General features: G+C 44.3%; 1 protein-coding gene across 1 annotated transcript; it reads left to right on the plus strand.

Moving 5' to 3' along the window:
* Positions 1-32: 32 nt before the first annotated feature.
* Ddx25 (DEAD-box helicase 25) lies at positions 33-17,706 on the plus strand. The gene is made up of 12 exons (XM_003472692.5): positions 33-229; positions 829-895; positions 1,140-1,184; positions 1,648-1,783; positions 3,413-3,505; positions 3,619-3,721; positions 5,510-5,624; positions 6,729-6,906; positions 12,887-13,124; positions 14,084-14,246; positions 16,317-16,505; positions 17,432-17,706. The coding sequence occupies exons 1-12, from the start codon at positions 167-169 to the stop codon at positions 17,491-17,493; spliced, it is 1,452 nt and encodes a 483-aa protein (XP_003472740.1). The 5' UTR covers positions 33-166; the 3' UTR covers positions 17,494-17,706.
* Positions 17,707-20,130: the final 2,424 nt, after the last annotated feature.

Here is a 20,130-nt window from a genome sequence, read left to right on the forward strand (position 1 = left end):
CCGCGGCCCCACCTGGTCTGAGCCACCGCGCCTGCGCGCCGCGCCGCGGGTGGTCGCGGGTTTAGGCCAGCCCCCGGAGCGAGCCCATTGGCCACGGCGCGGGGCTGAGCCTTGCCTCGAGCCCCGGTGGGAGCACGTGCTGGGGGCGGGAGCAGCGGTCGCAGCTATGGCGTCGTTACTTTGGGCTGGCGACGCAGGGGCGGCGGACGGCGAGCGGCTGAACAGCCAAGTAACCGCCACCGAGCCGGGGAGGGAAAGGGGGCGGGGGCGACGATCGGAACTAGCGGAGGGAAATCTCCGGGGAAAACCCCCGGCGCACGTTTGAAGTGGGGTGTCAAATAGTGGAGGGGAGATGTCGGGTGGGTCTGGAGGGAGGCCACAGGGAAGGACTCTTGAGAGCTACGACCTTCGGTTTGAATGGGGCAAAATGAAGACACCTGCACATCCCGGGAAGGGAAGCAGCTGATGCGTACTCTGCTGAGAGTTGTACTGTAATTTTACGATTCACCGGGCCATCTTATATTTACCAACATGCTTTCCTAGTCACCTCCCTCTTGTCTGGGCTCCGACCCCTCCCCCCCATATTGCCCCTCTTGAAACTACAGGCCAAACAGGAGCTTCGTGTGCAGACTACAGAAAGTCTCTGATACTAAATAGTTCATACAGGAGTCCTGTTCCTGAATCCATTGATACCTAACATCGCAAAGGAAACCATTGCGGGGAGGGGCAGTCTTCCCAGAATTAACTTCCATTTTTAGTTGTGGAGGCCCCCCGGGCAGTTTAATGGCGTGCTTCCTAATATAGGTTAAATTTTGTGTCTTTCAATAGTTTTCAAATCTCATCCACCCCCGGAAGAACCTTCTGGGTATTAAGAGTACCACAGTCCCAAATATAGGTGAGTGACTGGTCTCAAGTGAGTTAAAATTCATTTCTGTTATCAAGTCTCAGCCAGCTGAAATGCTTTTGACTGCCTTAATTTAACATTTACGACCCTCCACCACATTCCCAATCACTCTTGCCCACTCTTTGATCAGCCAAGTCTGTTGGTATACCCTGTAGAGTTGGAAAAATATTGCAGTAGAATACGCTACATTTCTGTTCAGCATTTATCTATGTTTGTTTCTCTTCTGTCCTTTTAGATGATTCTGTTAATAACCCTGAAGATGATGATGAAGATGATGTAGGTAGGAGATAAATTCGTTTGCATATGTCTACTAGCATTCTGTTTCAATTTATCATCACTTTTACAACGTGAATGACTAGTATCTGAGAAAACAAGTTTGCTTCTATTTTGTTTATGAAGAATGAATATCAAAAGAAATACTAAATTAGAGGACATATTTCTTAAGAGGAAGATGAAATGGGATCACAGGGAGAAAAGAATTTCCAGCAAGCGAGGAAGAATTAGGTGTGGTGGAGATAGCTGTTGGCACCTTGAGGTTAGAGACTGATGTAGTAATAAAGCATGAGAAATTAGATCTACATGAAAGAAGAGATTCTCAATGCTACATCATTCTTTCTAGAATCTTCTTTTTAAAAAAAGAGTAGGTGCAGTTACTTGATATGCAGCCGCTGAATGATAGATAGCAACTTATTAGACATCTTCAGGAGACTTGATGCCCCTCTTTTTAATTTTTACTTTTCTAGTGGATTTGGCAGCTAATTCGCTCTTAAACAAGTTAATCCGTCAGTCCTTAGTAGAATCCAGTCACCTAGTGGAAGTCTTACAAAAGGACCCCAACTCTCCACTCTACTCAGTAAAAACATTTGAAGAGCTACGGCTGTGAGTATTTTAACTCTTTTAGTATTGGAAAATACTAAAGTATAGCGCACAATAAACTATTCATAATGATGAAAAACTGTTACAATCTTTGTTTTCTAATAGTATTAAAATGAATGTGTACATTTTGCATGCAATGAAGCTATAGCTCAAAAGAAAACTCTAGTTGCCCAGGAAATTGAGAACTTTTTTATGTCTTGCTTTTTGGGTTATTTTGTTGTTTTGTTTCTGACAGAGTCTCACTATGTAGTCTTGGCCAGTCTTAAATCAGCAACCTCCTGACTTAGCCTCCCAAGTGTTGAGATTACAGGCGTGTGCCACCATGGCAGGCAAGAAGTTCCGATAGTAAAATATGTCAGTCTTGCAGTAGAAAGGAGAGTAGCCGAACCAGGTGCAGCCATCCTGCTGCTGACCATATCAGAAGTCAGACAGAGGAGCTAACCATCCAAACATCCTCGCCATCCGCTTTGGATAAGTTACTAGCCATTATTTGCCCATGTTTTGTTTCAGGTGTTATTAAAATGGGTAACTTTCCCAAATCATTTTGGATTCCCTAGGGAGTTATCAGCTAACATTAGGGAAAAATATTTAACAAAAAGGGGAAGTTTCAAATATGTGTTACCAAACAGGTCCCTTTTCCCCACCATGCACATGGACCAAATGAGCCTGGTTTGGTAGGATTTTGGCAGCTCACCCGGCAGGCAAGTCAAGACATTCTACTTGTGTCCCCTCAGCCTGTTGCTGGGATGGAAAAGCTGTGGACAGGTCTGAGCTAGTGCTGGTACTCACCCCAGGGCTTTCCTCAGCTTTAGAAACCATTTCTGGGTCTTAAGGAGCCCATATTCAGTGAGTATCTCCAGGACAAGTAATCAGATTCTTATTTCTCCTCCTCTCCAGTTTAGCCTTCATTACAAGTGTCTTAGTTTGGGGGATGCCCTTGCTCTGTAACATATAAATAAATGTATGCACATGATAAAAATCCAAAATCCAGGGGCTGGGGATTTAGCTCAGCAGCATAAGCACCTGCCTTGTAAGCGTGCGGTCGTGAGCTTGATCCCTGGTACTGATTTAAAAAAAAAATTCAAAATCCTAAGGTCCAGAATTTTCTACCTAAATGGTAGGAAAGGCCTCCTTATGATTAAAAATCATTGCCAGTCACCTGCCAATTCATCTACCAATCAGGGACATCCAAGCTTGGGTGTCACTAACAGCAAAAGTGTTCCAGCCAACTTGCTTTGTCCTTCTTCTAACATTTTTGCGTAAGAGTCCAAGAAAGATGAGTTTTATAACTATCTCAGAATAAGGTGATATAATAATGACTTTTCAGAAAACTGGTAAAAGAATCAACTCAATAAAATACCTTTTTTGAAAATAGCTGTTAAAAAGTTGTTATATAAAAAACCAAGCAGTAAATGTCAATTTGATGTCTCATGTGAAAAATATAAGTTTCCTAACAAAGCAGTGTACTCCTTTGATCAGACTGATTTTTCCTTGTTTTTTTCCTTTGCTCAATGCGAAGTCTAAGTTGAGGCCCTTACCCTGTCCTTAACGGAGGCTGAGAGTACAGCTTCTTATCTTAGTAGAAGCATGATCATATGTTTTTTATTTTCTTTCTTTCTTTTTTTTTGACAGAAAGGAAGAGATACTCAAAGGGATCTATGCAATGGGATTTAACAGGCCATCCAAAATCCAGGAGATGGCTCTTCCTATGATGCTGGCACATCCGTGAGTTCCGAGGGTATTGGTATTCCAGCTTGGTTATTCTTAGTGCACTCAGTTCAATTTATGCCCAAGACTTTGTGTTCAGTTTACACCCAGAGGCCTCCTGTTTTCTACAGACCCCAGAACCTTATAGCACAGAGCCAGTCTGGAACGGGAAAAACAGCTGCCTTTGTCCTGGCAATGCTCAGCAGAGTGAATCCCCTGGACTTGTTCCCACAGGTGAGGAGGGGCTGGAGAAGGTGGGGATCCCTGTAATGCCAGTGATGCTTCAGTAATAGATGATATGACTGCAAGTTTGTGTTTAAAAATGAAAAGTATGTGGTTACTACAGTGATGGAAGGGTGCGTAGAGGAAGTATTCATTCTTTCATAAACTCATAGCGCTAGGCTGCGGTACGTGACAGTGACACAGAGCACAGGCATTCAGTCCTAGTATCTCTGCTGACCTAGCCTAGTCTCCACTCAAAAAGCATCCAGTAGTCTCTCCTTCCTTCTTCAGAGAGCAACCCTTGACAAGCTGAGTTCCCATGTGCATTAAATACAGTGGGGAGGAGAGGGGCTTTCTCAGTCAGCCATGATGACAAATGACAATTTGTCTAAATGACAGATGGAAACCTACATTTTAAACAAGGCCAGGAAAATTTGTTCACGGTTCAATATTAATCAAAAATATTTGGGATAATTTGTGCCTGAGCACATGTCGAGAAATGTGCAGAGAGACTATTTTTAGCACTTGGCTACATTTCCCTCTCTATCAAAGATCCCTAATTGAAGCACACAAACGCATTCGGTGTCACTAGGCTTTCCTTCACAGTATCTTCACTCATCAACAACCGCCTCTCTGAGGGGGGATGGAATAACAGGTGAAAGAGTTTGGTGGAAGATGTGCACCACATAAGTACTACAGAGATGGCTTAGTGTTCTCACATAGGTGTATCTTACGGCAGCGGCTCCCAGCTGCCCTGCGTTCTAGTCTGTGCTCACCAAAGAGGGCGACCAGTGGCTTGTATTTCTAAATAACCAGAGAGGAATATATAAAAGATTGTTATTTCTCCATACATCCCCTTGCCTCCTCATCCTCAGAATTTACTTCAACTCTACCAATTATTAAAAGAAATACTTCTTTTATATGCTCAGCATCTTTGGCGATTTGAGAAATGCAAATCAAAACAACTCTGAGATTCCACCTTTCCCTAGTAAGAATGGTTATAATCAAGAACTCAAAAATGATGAATGCTTGCAAGATTGTGGGGGGAAGGAAGTGGTCTACATTGTTGGTATAAATGTAGACTAGTATAACCACCTTGGAAATCAGAATGAAGAGTCCTCAAAAAAGTAAGATTCCATTTGACCCAGCTATCTTAAAGATCTCTCTTCTGGATGTCTTCTAGAAAGAGCTAAAGTCATCACACTACTGTGACATACACACCCATGTTTGTGACAGCACAGTTCACAATAGCAGAGTCATGGAAGAGACCTATATGCTCGTCAACATGTGAATGGGTAAACAAAATGTTATATAGGTACACACAGTGGAGTACTACTCAGCCATAAAGAAAAATAAATTTCACTCATTTGCAGGAAAATGGATGGATCTTGACATTCTAATACTAAGTGAAATAAGTCAGACACTGAAGGCTAAGGATCATCTTAGCCTTATAGTTTGTCTAATAAGAGAAATCAAAAATATAAACAAAGGGAAAAATAAAGGAGCCCTATAAAGAAATATAGATTCTGTAAATGTAGAACAGGGACCTGGGGAAAGGGGCAGCAGGCAGCACATGGTGGGATAAAAATGATCCAGATGTGATACGTATTTGTATCGATCCCCCAAGCTGAGTATAATCAGTATAATACAAACATATACTGATAAAAGTGTAGTAAATAAAATACTTCATTTAACCAAAACCTCCAGTATCATTTTTGCACCTCTCTGTATATAGATTTTAATGACAGTTCGGGTTTGAACGTTGGCTCATGTGAATCTTCTTCTCTTCCCCTTGCACAGTGCCTCTGTCTGGCGCCTACCTATGAACTGGCTCTGCAGACCGGCCGTGTGGTGGAGCAGATGGGAAAATTCTGTGTGAACGTGGAAGTAATGTATGCCATTCGAGGAAATCACAGTATGTACCAGGAAGCCAGCCCTGGCTGGTTTTCCAGACTCCTGGCTTCACTGCTAACCAAAGTGTAACTTTTCTGTCTTCTCATCGCTGATATGGGAGAAATTATAGCACCTGTATCATTAAGTTGTTACTATAATTAAATGAGAAGATGTAATATGCTGGTGCATAACACCTGGGAAATGTGAAGGACCCAGGAACTGTGAGCTACATCGGTGCCACACCTGGCAGCAGGTGCGTCTGTATTCTTTAAGACTCCATTATGGAGGACAACTTATTTTTGGATTTTTTCATTAAAAGATAACTTACTTATCATGAAAAAAACTTTTAAAAGATAAAGATAAAAGTCAAAGTTGTTTGTCCTCCAAAAACCTTGTTAACAGGTAGGTATCTCCTTTTTGCTTTGTTCTAAAGCTCATACAAAAGCACACGAGTGTGTTTGTTTTGTGTTTTGGTTTACAAAAATGGGGGCTTTATTTACACGGCTTATTCTTTTGACTGGCTGTACAGTACCTCTCTGGAAGTGTCTGGATTAATTCTTAATTCCTCTGTCACTGCAGTATTCTGATACTAATCTATTCAGGGTATCAGTGCAAGCTACTGATGAACATTGTGGCTGCTTTTCATTTTGAGAAGTTTCCTGGGTTTTGCATAACTGTGCCAGTATTTCTGTAAGAGAGTGAAATGACCAGAGTGTGACTTTTTTGTTGTTGTTGCTGATGTTTCTGTTTTTTAGGGGATGGGGTGTTGGGTTTTTTGTTTGTTTGTTTGTTGGAATAGGCACTCTATGTGTTGCCCAGGCTCGTCTTGAACTTGGGTACTTAGATGACACTGCTGCTTCAGCCTCCAGAGTAGCTAAGGCAGCATGGTTTCTTAAATGGCCATGGAGGAAAAAATCAAATATGCAAGAATATTATAACTAGAAATCCAAAAACCCAGGAACTTATCCTAAAACCGCAAAATCAAAAACCCCTGTGGCCCTCAAGATTTGTGCTTAAAAATCATCATGAGCTTTTGCTGCTGAGCTGTATCACACGGCCCTGACTTGTAGCCTGTCATGTTAAACTGTTTGCGTCTGAAGGAGCACCCCAAACCTTTTCTCCGTAGTTCCCAGAGGCACCGAAATCACCAAGCAGATTATAATTGGCACCCCTGGGACCGTCCTTGATTGGTGTTTCAAACGAAAATTGATTGATTTGACCAAGATTCGTGTATTTGTCCTGGATGAAGCAGATGTGATGATGGATACCCAAGGGTTCTCGGATCAGAGTATTCGTATTCAAAGGTAATCTTCAAATTCGTCTTTTTTCCCTGCATCTTCCGTCCACGTAAGAAGCTCATTTGTGGGCTGCTGGTCGTTATTTTTATTGCTTAAGTCTTCACCACCCTCCTGTCTCCTTGTCAGTCACTTCCTCAAGATGCTGGAGTGTGCTTTCTAGGCTCCTTAAAAGAAGGTAAAAGGTTCGTTTTTCAGCCCTCATGTATCTGAAAATGTTTTTAGTGCCCCATGGTTCTGATTTTTTTTTTTTTTTTTTTTGTCTTTTTCGTTTTTATCAGTACCAGGGATCGAACTCATGACTGCCTGCTTGCAAGGCAGGCACTTGTGCCGCTGAGCTAAATCCCCAGCCCCAGGTTCTGATATTTTGATTGATAGCTTAGCCAGGAATTTAATGTTGGGAAATTGTTCTCCCTCCAAATTCAGATGCGATACTGAAATAGAAGTGTTTAAAAATAGCTTTAGTTAATATCTTCAGCTTCCTGTGTTGTTGCTGATTCTAATCTCCAAGCTTTTGTATGTGTCTTGGTTTGGTTTGGTTTGGTTTTATTTCTGTCTCTCTGGCAGTGTTTGGACTCTTCTTTCTCTGAAGTATTCTGAAATTTCTCAGAGATATCCTTTGGTTCATTCCTTATCCTAGACACATAATGTGCCCTTTCATTTTCAGAATTTGTACCTACCAGTCTAAGAAATTTTCTTATTATTTTGTTTTTAACTAGAATGACCAGACTCTTTGGAGCCCCAATACAGGACACAATCATGGCACACATGGTATTCAACAGGACATTTTGAGGTGCACACACATTATAAACTGATTGTTAATTATCATACACATCACTTCATGTAGTTTCTGCTGGGAATTGGTAAGAATATTTAAGTTCTTCTAGACTTGGTAAGAGTAGTGTCTAGCTCTCCAGAAATGGCCATCCACTCTGTCTACGGGTTCTTTGGGGTTGACCAGTTATTTGTTATTCAGATCTCTTGTATCTGTAAATTCATCAGATAGACTGTTAATATTTAAAATGCCCACAAGTTTTAAATCCTCTAAAGTACATTAAGCATCATCTTAAGTTAAACTCTCTTTCTCTTGGAAAATAGTTGTAAAGCACAGAGATGATTTAATTAAAGATAGATTCCAAGTAAATTACACTTTTGGTAAACAGGTAAAGTCCTGTTTAACTTTTCTGACCTTTTTTGGTGACATTTTTTGAGCTCCACAGCAGTCTTAATTCTTTTAAAATACGTGAGTACTTTTCTGCCACAGAAGTGTTTTTGCCACTCTGCACAATTCCTGACAGCTTAGGGGCCGGTGGTCCACTCTTTCCTTTTCTCTTGATTGCTTAGGTCCTCTTCAGAGGCCTTCAAACAGTTTTAGGGGACAACATGTCATTTCTATTTCGTAGCAGTCCTTTTCTCTATTCTCTAGTTTGTTCTCAGATTGGAAAAGACTTTCTTTTTCATCCTACACTTGAAAAATACGGTGCTACAGCAGACTAATACTGTCAGTCTTCTCAACGTGATAATCATCTTACAGATACATGTCTAAGGAGCTCCCTCCAGTTCTGTATAGTTAAAAACTTACTGGTTTTGCAACAGTTAGAAAACTAAAATGTGGACAGAAACTTTGATGGTGAAAGGCCCAGCGTCACAGGCGTAAGCAGATGATACCCATGTTTTGATTGCACTATACAAAGTGTGCAGCACATTTAGCTGGTAAGACCTGTGCTAAGGGCGCTGACCAATGCGGACACACTCCGCATTGACGTTTACACTGTCTGCTTCACACACATGTGGCTGAGTAAAGGCTGGTCTTATTTGGGTAAGATATAAGCAATGTTTTGTTTTATATTTTCTGTGCTTTATTAAAATGTTATAAATGTCAAGAGGTTTTGAAGCTTCGTGTTTGTAAACCAGAATATCTTAAGGGCTTGGAGGGGTTTTTTCCGTCTCTGATTTGACGCAGCACTTAGTACACTGTCAGAAGCGTGGCCATGGCTAAGACTGGGTAGAATCAGGTCTGCCCTGAAACAGGTGGGACATCTCTTGTCCCCATCTGTTCACCTTCAGGACATTTGACTGAGGTTGTCTAACTGGGAAGTGGGACCCAGTTTCATGGCGACGCTGGGGAAACAAACACTACAGTAATGTGGGCTCCTTTGGGTGATGTGGCCACGCTGTGCAGGGTCTGCTGCTTTCCACTGGTCGCTGGTGTCTTTTGTGGAGGCTGAATAGCAAAGCAGCGCTTTCCACAGTCCCTTGTCCACCCTGCCCAGTTCCAGGTCTTCCCTTCAAATGTTACGCTGTGCTCTATTTTCATTATTTACCTTTAGTCCAGTTGTGTTTCAACTTTTATTTGTCATTAAAATGACACATTGAGCTTGCTTTTTCTCCGTCTGAATCATACTGGTGTTCTCTGATTATTTCTTTTCCATAGCTCATTTTCTTTATTGTGGATATGATATCCATTACTATCTCTCTGATGATAGTTAACTGTAGTGTTTTAGTTTTTTCTGTTTTCAGCATTTTCTCTGCTATCCAGTTTGTGTGTTGTGTTTGTCTTTCACAGCAGACCGTTCTTTGTATCTGGTGACCCCTGACTAACCTTGCATAACCTAAGATAAAGGACTAAGATGCTCATTGACAGCTCTGTGTACTTGGCTGGGATTTGTAACTTGGGGGTGGGTGATTTGTCATCTGATCCTCCTGGGAAATAGCCCTGGCCCCCTGGAAACCGCTAAGGGAACCCGTGCTAAGAAGAGCTTAGCTAAGAAGATGCCATCCAGTGTGCATATTTGCACCGAGCCTCTCCTCTCAGCCCTGTGCTCTACCCACCTTCCCCCAGGCCGGTGTCCCCCGCCTGGGATTTCTGCACGGCCTCCAACTGCCCTCGTTTATACTTTAGCCAGCCTTCCTATTAATTTTGGCCACAGAGCAAGGGAGATTCCCTTCTTGGCACCCTTTTACAAACAAATATGTATGTGTACATATTTATAACAGCAAGTAAAAGATTCGGAACTTGAGGAAAGATTCAGTAGTCAAAAAGTCTCTTGTACTTTTTTACTCAAGAGAATATTAAAAAAGAATTTATGGTGTTTAGTAAGTCTTCCATTGTTCAGTTTTCCTTTCTTTTGCTTAAAAAAATACTGAATAAGTGATTCTAGTGAAATATGCAAAACACACGTGTAATTTTAAAAATTTTGATGGCCACTTTAAAAAAGAAGTGGGTGAAATTGTACTCATAAGTTATCAAAAAACTATTTCAGTAACTAATCAATAGAAAAATTATTGAGATATTTTATTCTTTTTTCCTAATAAACCTTCCAAACCCAATGTGATCTTCAGAACAGTGATTTTCTGTCTCTATGTTAATTTGTATGCATTTTCACTTTGAAGTGAATGTCCAGACCTTGGGACACCAGTCCGTGTCACCTTTCTCCAAAGGAAGGGCTGGGACAAGAGTGTGGCCAGGAGGCCCCAGTGTGGGAATGCAGAATTTTCCCAGTGAGTTAAGATTGGGGCTAGGGATTTAGCTCAGCAGGCATAAGTGCCTGCCTTGCAAGTGTGTGGTCATGAGTTCAATCCCCGGTATCGATAAAAAAGAAAAAGACAAAAAAAAAAAAAAAAAAAGATTTTCAGTCCTCTCCGCCTCCCGCCTTGCCTCTTCTCTGCCTCAGGAGCTGGGAGGTCCCAGACCTCTGCGCAGTCCGGAGGGAAAGTTGGTTGCCATCCACCAACTCTCCACCTGGTGGCACTCGTTTCCTGGCTCTACCCACTTTTGATACTCCTTGCAAAAATACTTTGAAAAGTGTCATCCACCAGCTTTCTTCTCTTGTGCCCCATTCTCTATGAATTACTCCCTCTTCAGAACCGTGATAGCAGAATGGTGGGACATGTAGACCATCTAACTGCAGTTGAACAGAAATCAGTCATGTTGTGATTTTAAAAAGCTCCGTGGGTGATCAGGCGCCAGCCTTACAAGCTACGTTTTGACCTCTCCACCTCCCTGTTAGCCTAATTCTTTATTTTTCCAGATATTCTGTCCTTGTCTCAAAAGACAAGATTTCTCTCTGATTTATCTTGTTTTTTTAAATAATAGCATTGTTAGATCCCACCTTCTAGTGAGCTGGTGAAGTCTTGTCTTTCTGTGTCTAGCTTATTTCACATGGCATAATGATTTCAAGTACCATCTGTGTCTCGGAAAATGACAGGATTTTATTCTTTCTATGGCTGAATTCTCTTCCCTTGTGTATTCATACTGCATTTTCTTTATCCATTTGTCAGTTGGTGGACACTTTGGTGGTTTCCTTTTTTTTTTTTTTTTTGCCGTTGTTGTACACAGTTGTGCAGTGACGATGGGAGGGCAGGTGTCCCTGTGACAGAGATTTCATTTCCTTTGTGTACATACCACCCATAATGAGAGTGCTGCAGCAGCATACCAGCATTCTGGTTTTAATATTTTGAGCAGCTCCTGTACTGTTCTCCATAATGGCTGCACTAAAAATGTTGATATCATAAATGTTGACAGTCATATGAGGGTTACTAAAGGCTGGGGAGGGTGGGATGGAAAAATTTAATGACCAAACGGAAAGTGTCTGAGTCTGTGTTTAAGTTACAGCTAGGTGGGAATAAGAAGCCTGGTGTGCCCTTACATGGTAGGGTGACATTAAAACCTGTTTCAGACAACTACAAAAAAGATTTTGAAAGTCTTCGCCACAAAGAAATAATAAGTGTTTAAGGACATAGATCTGTTTAATTTGATGGTTTTCTTTATTTGAGACAAGGTCTCACTATATAGTTCAGGCTGGCCTCAAACTCTGCCCCACTGCCTCAGCCTCCTGAGTGCTGGGATTACAGACGCATGCCGACACACCTGGCTTAATCTGATTTAAATGTTATGTAACATGTACATGTATTAAAGCATCACGTAGTTTCCCATCAATTTTTATATCTCTATGTATCAGTTAAAATGACACATAAAGCCTTTAATTTTTAAAGGCTGGCATAAAATATATATGTAGGGACCTGTAAATCCCAAGCATATTTCTGAATGACTCTCGCCCCAGACCATGCCTGTTAACAGCTCAGATCAAGGAACAGAGTTTTATTTACCGGCACCCAAAAAAAGGTCCCCCTCTCCCTAGGGACTAACTTCTCTCCTGACCGCTGAGTCCCTGGATGCATTTCTCCTGTTTTTAAACTTTCTATGAACTATTCTACCATGTATTATGGGTTCAGAGTACATTTAAATTACTGCACTGTCTCCCTTTGCTGTCTCTTACGGCATCTCTCCACGCCAAATAAAGTCAGCTGTAGCTGTTCTTTCCCTGCCAAGACGTATAATGTCTCTGGTCCAATGTCTTACCTCCATGTGAGACGTCACTGTACAGAGCAGGAAATGGGCACAAGAATCCCGAGGTGCTCCGGAGTGTACATCTAAGCTCCAGTCCACGTCCCTCCTTCTGTGTCTGTGTTTCTGCAAGTTAGTAGTGGTAAAGAGAGGAGGACACTTGGCTGTGTGTGGAGCCTAGTATGATTGCTTAGTTACTTTTTACTCATTGCTGAGACAAAATACCTAAAGCCCAAGTTGGGAAAGGAAAGGTTTATTTCTTACAGTTTTTGGAGGTTTCAGTCCACACTCAGTTGGCTCTAAGGCAGGTGAGCATGGCTGGCCGTTCATGGCGGCTGCAAACAGCAAGCAGGAACCAGCAAAGAGCAAGACACACCTTCTTCCTGCCATTATATCACATCCTGGCTCCACCCCTATGTGGGTGGAGCACTGACATCATCAATCCAAGCAGTAGACAATGAACCAATCACAAATGCACAGTGCAAACTCATGAGGCCTGGGGGACACAGACATAAAACCATAGAGTGATGTTGCAGGCAGCACCTCCTGCCCTGCAGGTGTGGTGGCCAGCAGGGTCCCTCAGGGCCTGCAGGACGGGCATCCTGGCAGCTGGTGACAGCCACCTTCCCCTCTCTCCCACAGAGCTCTGCCCTCCGAATGCCAGATGCTTCTCTTCTCAGCAACCTTTGAAGACTCTGTTTTGCAGTTTGCTGAGCGAATCATTCCTGACCCTAATGTTATCAAGTTACGAAAAGAGGAGCTGACCCTGAACAACATCCGACAGTATTATGTATTGTGTGAGAACAAAAATGACAAATATCAAGCTCTGTGCAACATCTATGGTGGCATCACCATTGGCCAGGCCATTATCTTCTGCCAGGTAAACCTGCTAGACATGTCTTCCTCACACCCCAACAGGGAGGTCGGGGGACAGTAACATAAGCAAGAGCCACACAAGCACAGCCGGGGCTCCACATTGTTCACTGTATCTTCAGAGGCGCTCTGACTGGAAGTGGTCTGCATTTGATGGGTGAGACTTAGAAAAGTTCCCATCTTCAATACGATGCTGCCTAGAGGTTCTCCTCAAAAGGGCTGCGTTAGCGCTTCCCATTTCGGTTGCTATTTATTATGGTGTTTACCCATGCGCTTTATTAGATTAAGGATGCTGCATACTATTCTGTCACTGTCTCCTTATGTTTATTTTCATGGTTATCTTTTACTTTCTGACATTTTCCATGCATGTGTATTTTATTTTCTCACTGATGGTGTGAGCATGAGAACATGTTCCTTAGCATTAAAGAAAGTTCAGTGTGACCAGCCATGTAACCTTGGCCAAGTTTTTTTTTCTTGTTTTTTGTTTTTCTGGTACTGGGGATTGAACTGGCCCCTCGCCCTGGTGGGCCAGGCACTTACACCACTAAGCTAAACCTGGCCCTGGCCAAGTTATTTAACATTTTTTTAGCTTAGAATTATTTTTGATTCATTTTAAAATTTTTTGGAGGAGATTAGTGGCTACTTCATTAGTGTTAGGAAAGTAGTGCCTGGCACATACAAACCTTCTCAGAAGATCTGTGCTTTGCAGTATCACATTATGTGTCGGTTTGTCATTAGATCCCATGAGAGCTAGGCATGTGAAAGCCAGAGCTCTGCCTGAGAGGACGTGGCCCTCAGAGGTACAGGCTGCAGCAGGGGAATCCACGCCATGCTCTGAGGTCCGTGTCCCGAGGCGCCGTGGAGCCGGAACTCCCCTGCTCCCACGTCCTCTCACCCCTGAGCATCACAGGCTCAGTTGTTCTGCTATAACCATAGGTGCTATGCTGGGTTTTGTTTCCCACGTAGACACGTCGCAATGCCAAGTGGCTGACCGTGGAGATGATGCAGGACGGCCACCAGGTGTCCTTGTTAAGCGGGGAGCTGACGGTGGAGCAGCGCGCGTCCATCATTCAGCGGTTTCGAGATGGCAAAGAGAAGGTTCTGATCACAACCAATGTCTGTGCTCGAGGTGTGTGTGTGCGCGCACAGGCAGGTGTGGGGTATAACTCACACGTGATGCTATTCGCTGTTTAGGTGCACAGTGGTGAGTTTAGAGCAGCTGTGCTGTCAGTGACAATCATTAATCAGAATACGGGCCGTCGCTGTCTCCGGGTCCCTCATGATCCTCGGCGGTCAGGCTCCCCTGTCACGTGGCCCTTGCCGTAGCTGCACAGATGTCAGACTCCGTCCATGCAGCATCTCTTCCAGAATACATGTACATTAAGTCACTCCGCGGAGCTTGTGCATCCGACTGTCACTTGCAGCATGCCTTTGAGTTTCCCCGGTGATGTGACGGGTATTAGCAGTCCTTTTTTTATTGCTAGTGGTTTCCACTGATGCTTCCTTCATTCCCCCGTTGGACATCAGGCCGTTTCCAGTTTGAGGCTATTTTGAATACAGCGGTGGTGAAAACTCATGTGTAGACCTCTATGTAGACATGTTTTCACTTATCTTGGGTAAATACATAGGAGAGGGATTTCAGGTCACGTGGTAAGTATGTGTTTAGCTTTGTAAGAAACTGCAGACCTTTCCACAGGACAGCTGCACCATCAGTGAGTGTGGGACAGTCACAGTGGTTCTGCATCCTGGTCGGCAGTGACACTTACGCTGTTAGTGCTGATTTTAACCATCCTAGAAGCCACACAGTGACATCTTGTGTGATTTTAATTTGCATTTCTCTAATAACTAATGATGTTGAGCATCTATGGGGTGTGTTTAGTTTTAAAGCTACTGACTCCTGGGGAGAAATTTGTTTCTTCAAGAGAACAAATGACTTTCTGCTCTCTCCCGTATCCTTGCGTTCTGTCACCACCTATGTAGTCCATACTCAAGCAGCACTCAGTTGAGTCACAAAATATACCACTGTAAAAATCATAATACTCTTATAAGTTTATGCTCTTATGGGGCCACATATCTGGCCATCCAGGGCCATAGGCTGGACACACCTGCCCAAGATGGAAGAGGGCAGGATGAGCTCTCTAAGTACCAAGATGACGAGTCATGACCCAAGCACCTTGTTAGCTGGGAGACAGAAGGCCCACAAGTTCCCACAAGTCTTCCTAGGTAACCATAGAATTGGAAGGCTTTGAAGGAATGGTGTGAGCTCTACAAGGTAGTAACCAGGATGGTTAAACCCAGAAAGAGTGGCTGCGTCCATCCCTGGCAAGCATGCACAGCCCCCACGACTGGTAGGAATAGGGTACCATGGCCACTGTGGAAGTTTCCAGGCTAAATAAACAACGCTTGATGACTGAGTTGGGGGAGAATTACAGTGTGCTTGGGAAGTGGCTGGACCTTGTGACTGGTGTGTTGTCTCTGTGAGGAGAGAAAGCAAGTGAGACTTTAGGTGGCTTGAGGTCCTGCCTGGCTTGCACTTGGTCCTCTATGACTTGGGTAATGGCTCTGAGCTCAGGCTCTGGAACCTTCCTCTGGCAGCCATTATAGGGGAAATTAGAAAAGTGGGAGAAGACATAGAGGGCAACTACAGGTTTTCCTAACAGTTGAAGCAAGAAATAAAATGACCCAAGGAGAACAGTAGCCAGGGAATGGAGCAGAGTTGTAGTCCAGTGAGAAGAGTTGGAGGCCACGAGCCCTGCTGGGGAGTTTGTACAGCAGAGGCAGAGAGTGGGGGTTGCCTCTGGGGTAGGCGAGATTACGTCTCCACCCATAGACACGCACCCCCGTGCACACATGTGCTTTGTGTAGATTGATGTGTACACTCATGTAAAATCAGCCTCTAGTCACACTTAGACATCATAGCTCGAAAGCTAATAGCTGGGGCTGGAGATTTAGCTCAGTGGCATAAGCACCTGCCTTGCAAGCAGGCAGTTGTGAGTTCAATCCCCGGTACCGATAAAAAAGAAAAAGACAAAAAAAAAAAAAAAAAAGCTAATAGCTGGCCAAAATACTTACTTGGATTATGTGAAGCCAGGGTGATTTCCAAATTGCCTGTTATTAAGAAGGTCTTCAGCACACGTGGTTCTTGAGTGGCTGTGTCTGAAAGAAGATATCACAACCCTACTTGTCTTTGCTTTACTAGGGATTGATGTGAAGCAGGTCACTATTGTTGTGAACTTCGATCTTCCAATAAACCAAGTACAGGAGCCTGACTATGAGACCTACCTCCACCGCATTGGGCGGACTGGGCGCTTCGGGAAGAAAGGCCTCGCCTTCAACATGATTGAAGTTAATAAACTGCCCCTGCTTATGCAAATCCAGGACCATTTTAGTAAGTAGCACTACGTTCTCAGTGGCAGCCAGTGAGCGGTGCCAGGGAGTGTGAGTCCAGAGACTTAGGGCCATGTGGAGGTAAAAGCTGTGAGTGGAAGTCTTATCCTCCATAGGACCAGTCTCCTCACGTGAGACCTGATCAGATCATTCTCAGGATAGTTAAAGAGCAAGCTAAGAATAAGTAAAATTTACATGAGCTCATTCTAGAATCTGGATCAGATTTGCACATCCTATAAAAGTGCACCTAAGGAAAGTAAAAATGTCCTTTCAGATTATATTCTGTACCCAGCCTCTTTGGTTCACATCTTTCCCCTCCTTTTGCCCCACCCTCCCCACTAGGACAGTCCTAAATTCTAGGGGCTGCGACCCTTCCTGCAGCCCCCCACCCCCACCATCTAAGCAAGGCAGGCTCTGCCAGTTCCCTGGGGCTCTGGCCTGAGCTCACCCTCCACCCCAGAGCACATGGATGTGGTGGGGAGTGGGATCCAAGGAACACTGATTGCTGCCTGGGAGGAGGCAACAGGCGTGTGTCCCAAGAAACACACACAGGATGCACACGTGTCTGGACCATAATGTCACTCCAGGCTGACTTGGAAAGGGAACCGCTAGGAACACTGTGGCTACAGTAAGCCCTATAAATCTGGTCTTGGGAAGTGACCATAGCTGAGAAGGTTTAGACTCTGGGTCCTTGTCACAGTCCCTGTGGCCTTTTGCTGCCCCAAGACCTCCGAATGTGTGTGTCCGTGGTCTGGTGCATCTGCCGCCATTGTGGTTCACGTCGCTTATTTTGTTCCCGTGCTGGCCTCTTTTTCCTATCTCAGGGCAAGGTGTCCAGGAACGTAGAGAGGTTCAGAGGTAGCTGGGAATGAACTCCCACTGAGGCCCTGATAGGAGAATGGTCCCTTTTCTCTTTTGTTTCCTTAGATAGCAGCATTAAACACCTGGACCCTGAAGACATGGATGAGATTGAAAAGATTGAATACTGAAGAGAGAACTTTATTGTTGATGAGATACCCTACTTTGTGTGAGAATGTTCAGTAGGTTTTGAAGATAATTTTTTATGTTGAGATTCTTTCAGAGTGAAACTTTCACAGGTGGCAAAGTAAATGTCATGGTACTTTTAGTTTTAAGACCTGAGGTCTTTCTGAAACCATATTAACATAAAGCACGTGATCCTTTTGAATAAAAAAAAAACAAGACCCTTTCTTCGTCTAATTGTATATAATCCGAGCAGAGCCAGGGCCACAGGGTGGCGGTAGAAGGACAGGTCTCCTGAGCCATGGGGTCAATGGAAAAGCCCTGCATTTCCAGGCCCCACCGGCTACCCTTGTTAGCCATTGGTGTCCCTGCCCCGGGCCTGCACCCTCCTCTCGGTAGATGTACACATTTGGGGGTGAAAGTACAGAGCAAAACCTCTGAAGAGTGAAACATTTGGAAGACGGAGTGTTTGCTTTTGTTTATGCTTCATGTGACATCTAGAATTTCAGACTGGCTTCCTGCTTTGCTGCTTCTGTCTTCAGATTAGAGCCAGTTATTTCTTAACTTCTGAAAATGTGACTTTATTCTCTTACCTTTATTTCTTAAAGATAGGCAGTGAGGGGGTTAAAGGCAAGTCCGCACACCCTATTAGAAAAGAAATGTCCCTGGGTTTAAGAACTTCAAGAACTAATGGCGTATCTGGGACGTTCAGATACCTTCCTGCAAGCCTCACTGAGGTACCTTTTATTTTCCACATTTGCTGCTCAGAAGTGAAGCCGTGGCCTCAAGGAATGGGGTGAAGGGCTGGTCTCCCACAAAGCCGGAGCAGCCAGAGTCCAGGTGCAGGCTCCGTCACCCACAGCAGCTCTGGTGAATGCTTTTGTCACCCTGGTGTGGATGCTGGCTTTTGGCTTACCTGTTTTGACACTCACCGTGTGTATCTCCCTACCAGTATTTTACCCCTAAGTACGGGGCTTAGAAATGTACAAAATCACTAGGCTTCCTTGTTGAACATCAGCCGTGTATTGTGCACCTTGATGCTACGTGCTAGAAAAGAGATGAAAAAGATACAACAGATGTCCCAGAAGTCCAGGTTTAATGACACAGACTCAGAATAAACCATGCTTAGACTGTGCTACAGGACAGGTCTACAGGGTGCTACTGCTTTGTGAGGCTGGGGTGGGGGTTGCTCTGTGGCCAGTTTCCAGAGCAGAGGACACTTAGGGTCTCCTGTAGAATGGGATAATCAGCAGCCGCTTCCCAGTATGCCTCGAGTACCACCTAGAGATTCCCTAACCTGGTCCTCTGAGGCAGTGTTCCGCAACCAGTCCATTCCCAGAAGTGCTGGAGATCCTGGGGGAAACCGTGGATTCCCTGCCCCGTGCACACAGAACCAGACTCTCAGAGGACAGAGCCCCAAACTACGGCCTTACATAAGGGAGCTGAACCCAGAGGCAGACCAGTGGCCCGCTCCAGTCTTCCTTCCACTGTGTCTCCTCACTGCAAAAGCGGTTGGTCAGCCTTGTCCATTCAGTATGCACCCTGACAAGTATCCAGTGTCTAACAAGTCACACTGAGCATGTGTTCTCGTTGAGTAAATAATTTTCTTTTTTTGCCATTTCCTCATTCACTAACATTTTTTTCCTTGCTATTTTCCGTCCTACTTTTGAGTGCAAATAGTATGACACAGGATGGTCCCTGAGCTCGGAGGGCATAACAGGATACACTTCTCTCCGCACTCCGCCTGGCCTTGGGGTCCCCTAAACAAAACTCTACCACTTGCAGATCTCTGATAAAGTCTCACCAGTTACCCTCGTGAACTGTTCAGTAATATCCCTTGACAGCTGTCCCCACCCCGCCCCTTGGCCCTCTCCTCGAATTCCTTTGGCCACCTAGGAAGCAGCTCAGCCATCCTGTTTTCTGCACGTCCACCGTGGTTTGAAGACTCCCTGTCCAGTTTGGTGAGTCAGCAATCCAAAGGCAGCTCCTTGCTCAGAACCCTAAGCAGTTTTCATGTCTTCTCTTACGCCCTGCTCAGGGTTGCCCTGCTCAAGGTCGTCTGCTCAGTGCCTGCTGGAGAGGCAAGAAGAAACCAACGGCTTCAGTGCATCTGTCAGCCGGCTTAATCAGCTGTATAGTACCTGGCACCAAATCCTAAAGCAATCCATTAGCGTTACCTTGACCAGCTGAGTCCTGTTACTATACTGAAATTCACTCACGTGGGGCAGGGCTGAAGTTTGCAGTGGGAGTTGTGAGTGATCCCCTAGCCTGGGGTAGGTCTGCTGTGATGTCAGTGCTGGACGGAGGCAGCTCTTAGTAATAGGAAAGGTAAATGAGTTGGTCATAGTCTGGTAGCGTGTCTGACTGCCCCTCAAGAGACTGATTGTGTATGGAGAAGGTGTTGATCCTCCTCAGCAAAGCTCGGTCACCATGAAAGCCGCTGGCTGTCTCTGCACATAGGATCAACAGTGGAAAATCTTAACTCAAGGACTGCTGGGTGGGGAGGGGAGTACTTTCCAGAGGAAAGTGGTTGTGTCAAGCCTTGGTTTGGCTCCTGGTCCTCTTGCTTCAAGTGAGGAACTTCATCTACAAAGAACCCAAGCAGAGACAGCCCAGTAGTTAGAGGCGAAATAGAAATGAGAGTC

Source organism: Cavia porcellus, unplaced genomic scaffold (genome assembly GCF_034190915.1).
Source record: "Cavia porcellus strain 051 isolate PalLab524CR breed Dunkin Hartley unplaced genomic scaffold, mCavPor4.1 scaffold_9, whole genome shotgun sequence".
NCBI lineage: Eukaryota > Metazoa > Chordata > Mammalia > Rodentia > Caviidae > Cavia > Cavia porcellus.

What these genes read in the sequence shown, in the direction of transcription:
- Ddx25 (XM_003472692.5), top strand. Translation starts at nt 167, where the DNA reads ATGGCGTCGTTACTTTGGGCTGGCGACGCAGGGGCGGCGGACGGCGAG. An exon ending in GCGAGCGGCTGAACAGCCAA is followed by an intron (nt 230 to 828) that starts GTAACCGCCACC and finishes GTCTTTCAATAG; the next exon opens with TTTTCAAATCTCATCCACCC. An exon ending in CCCTGGACTTGTTCCCACAG is followed by an intron (nt 3,722 to 5,509) that starts GTGAGGAGGGGC and finishes CCCCTTGCACAG; the next exon opens with TGCCTCTGTCTGGCGCCTAC.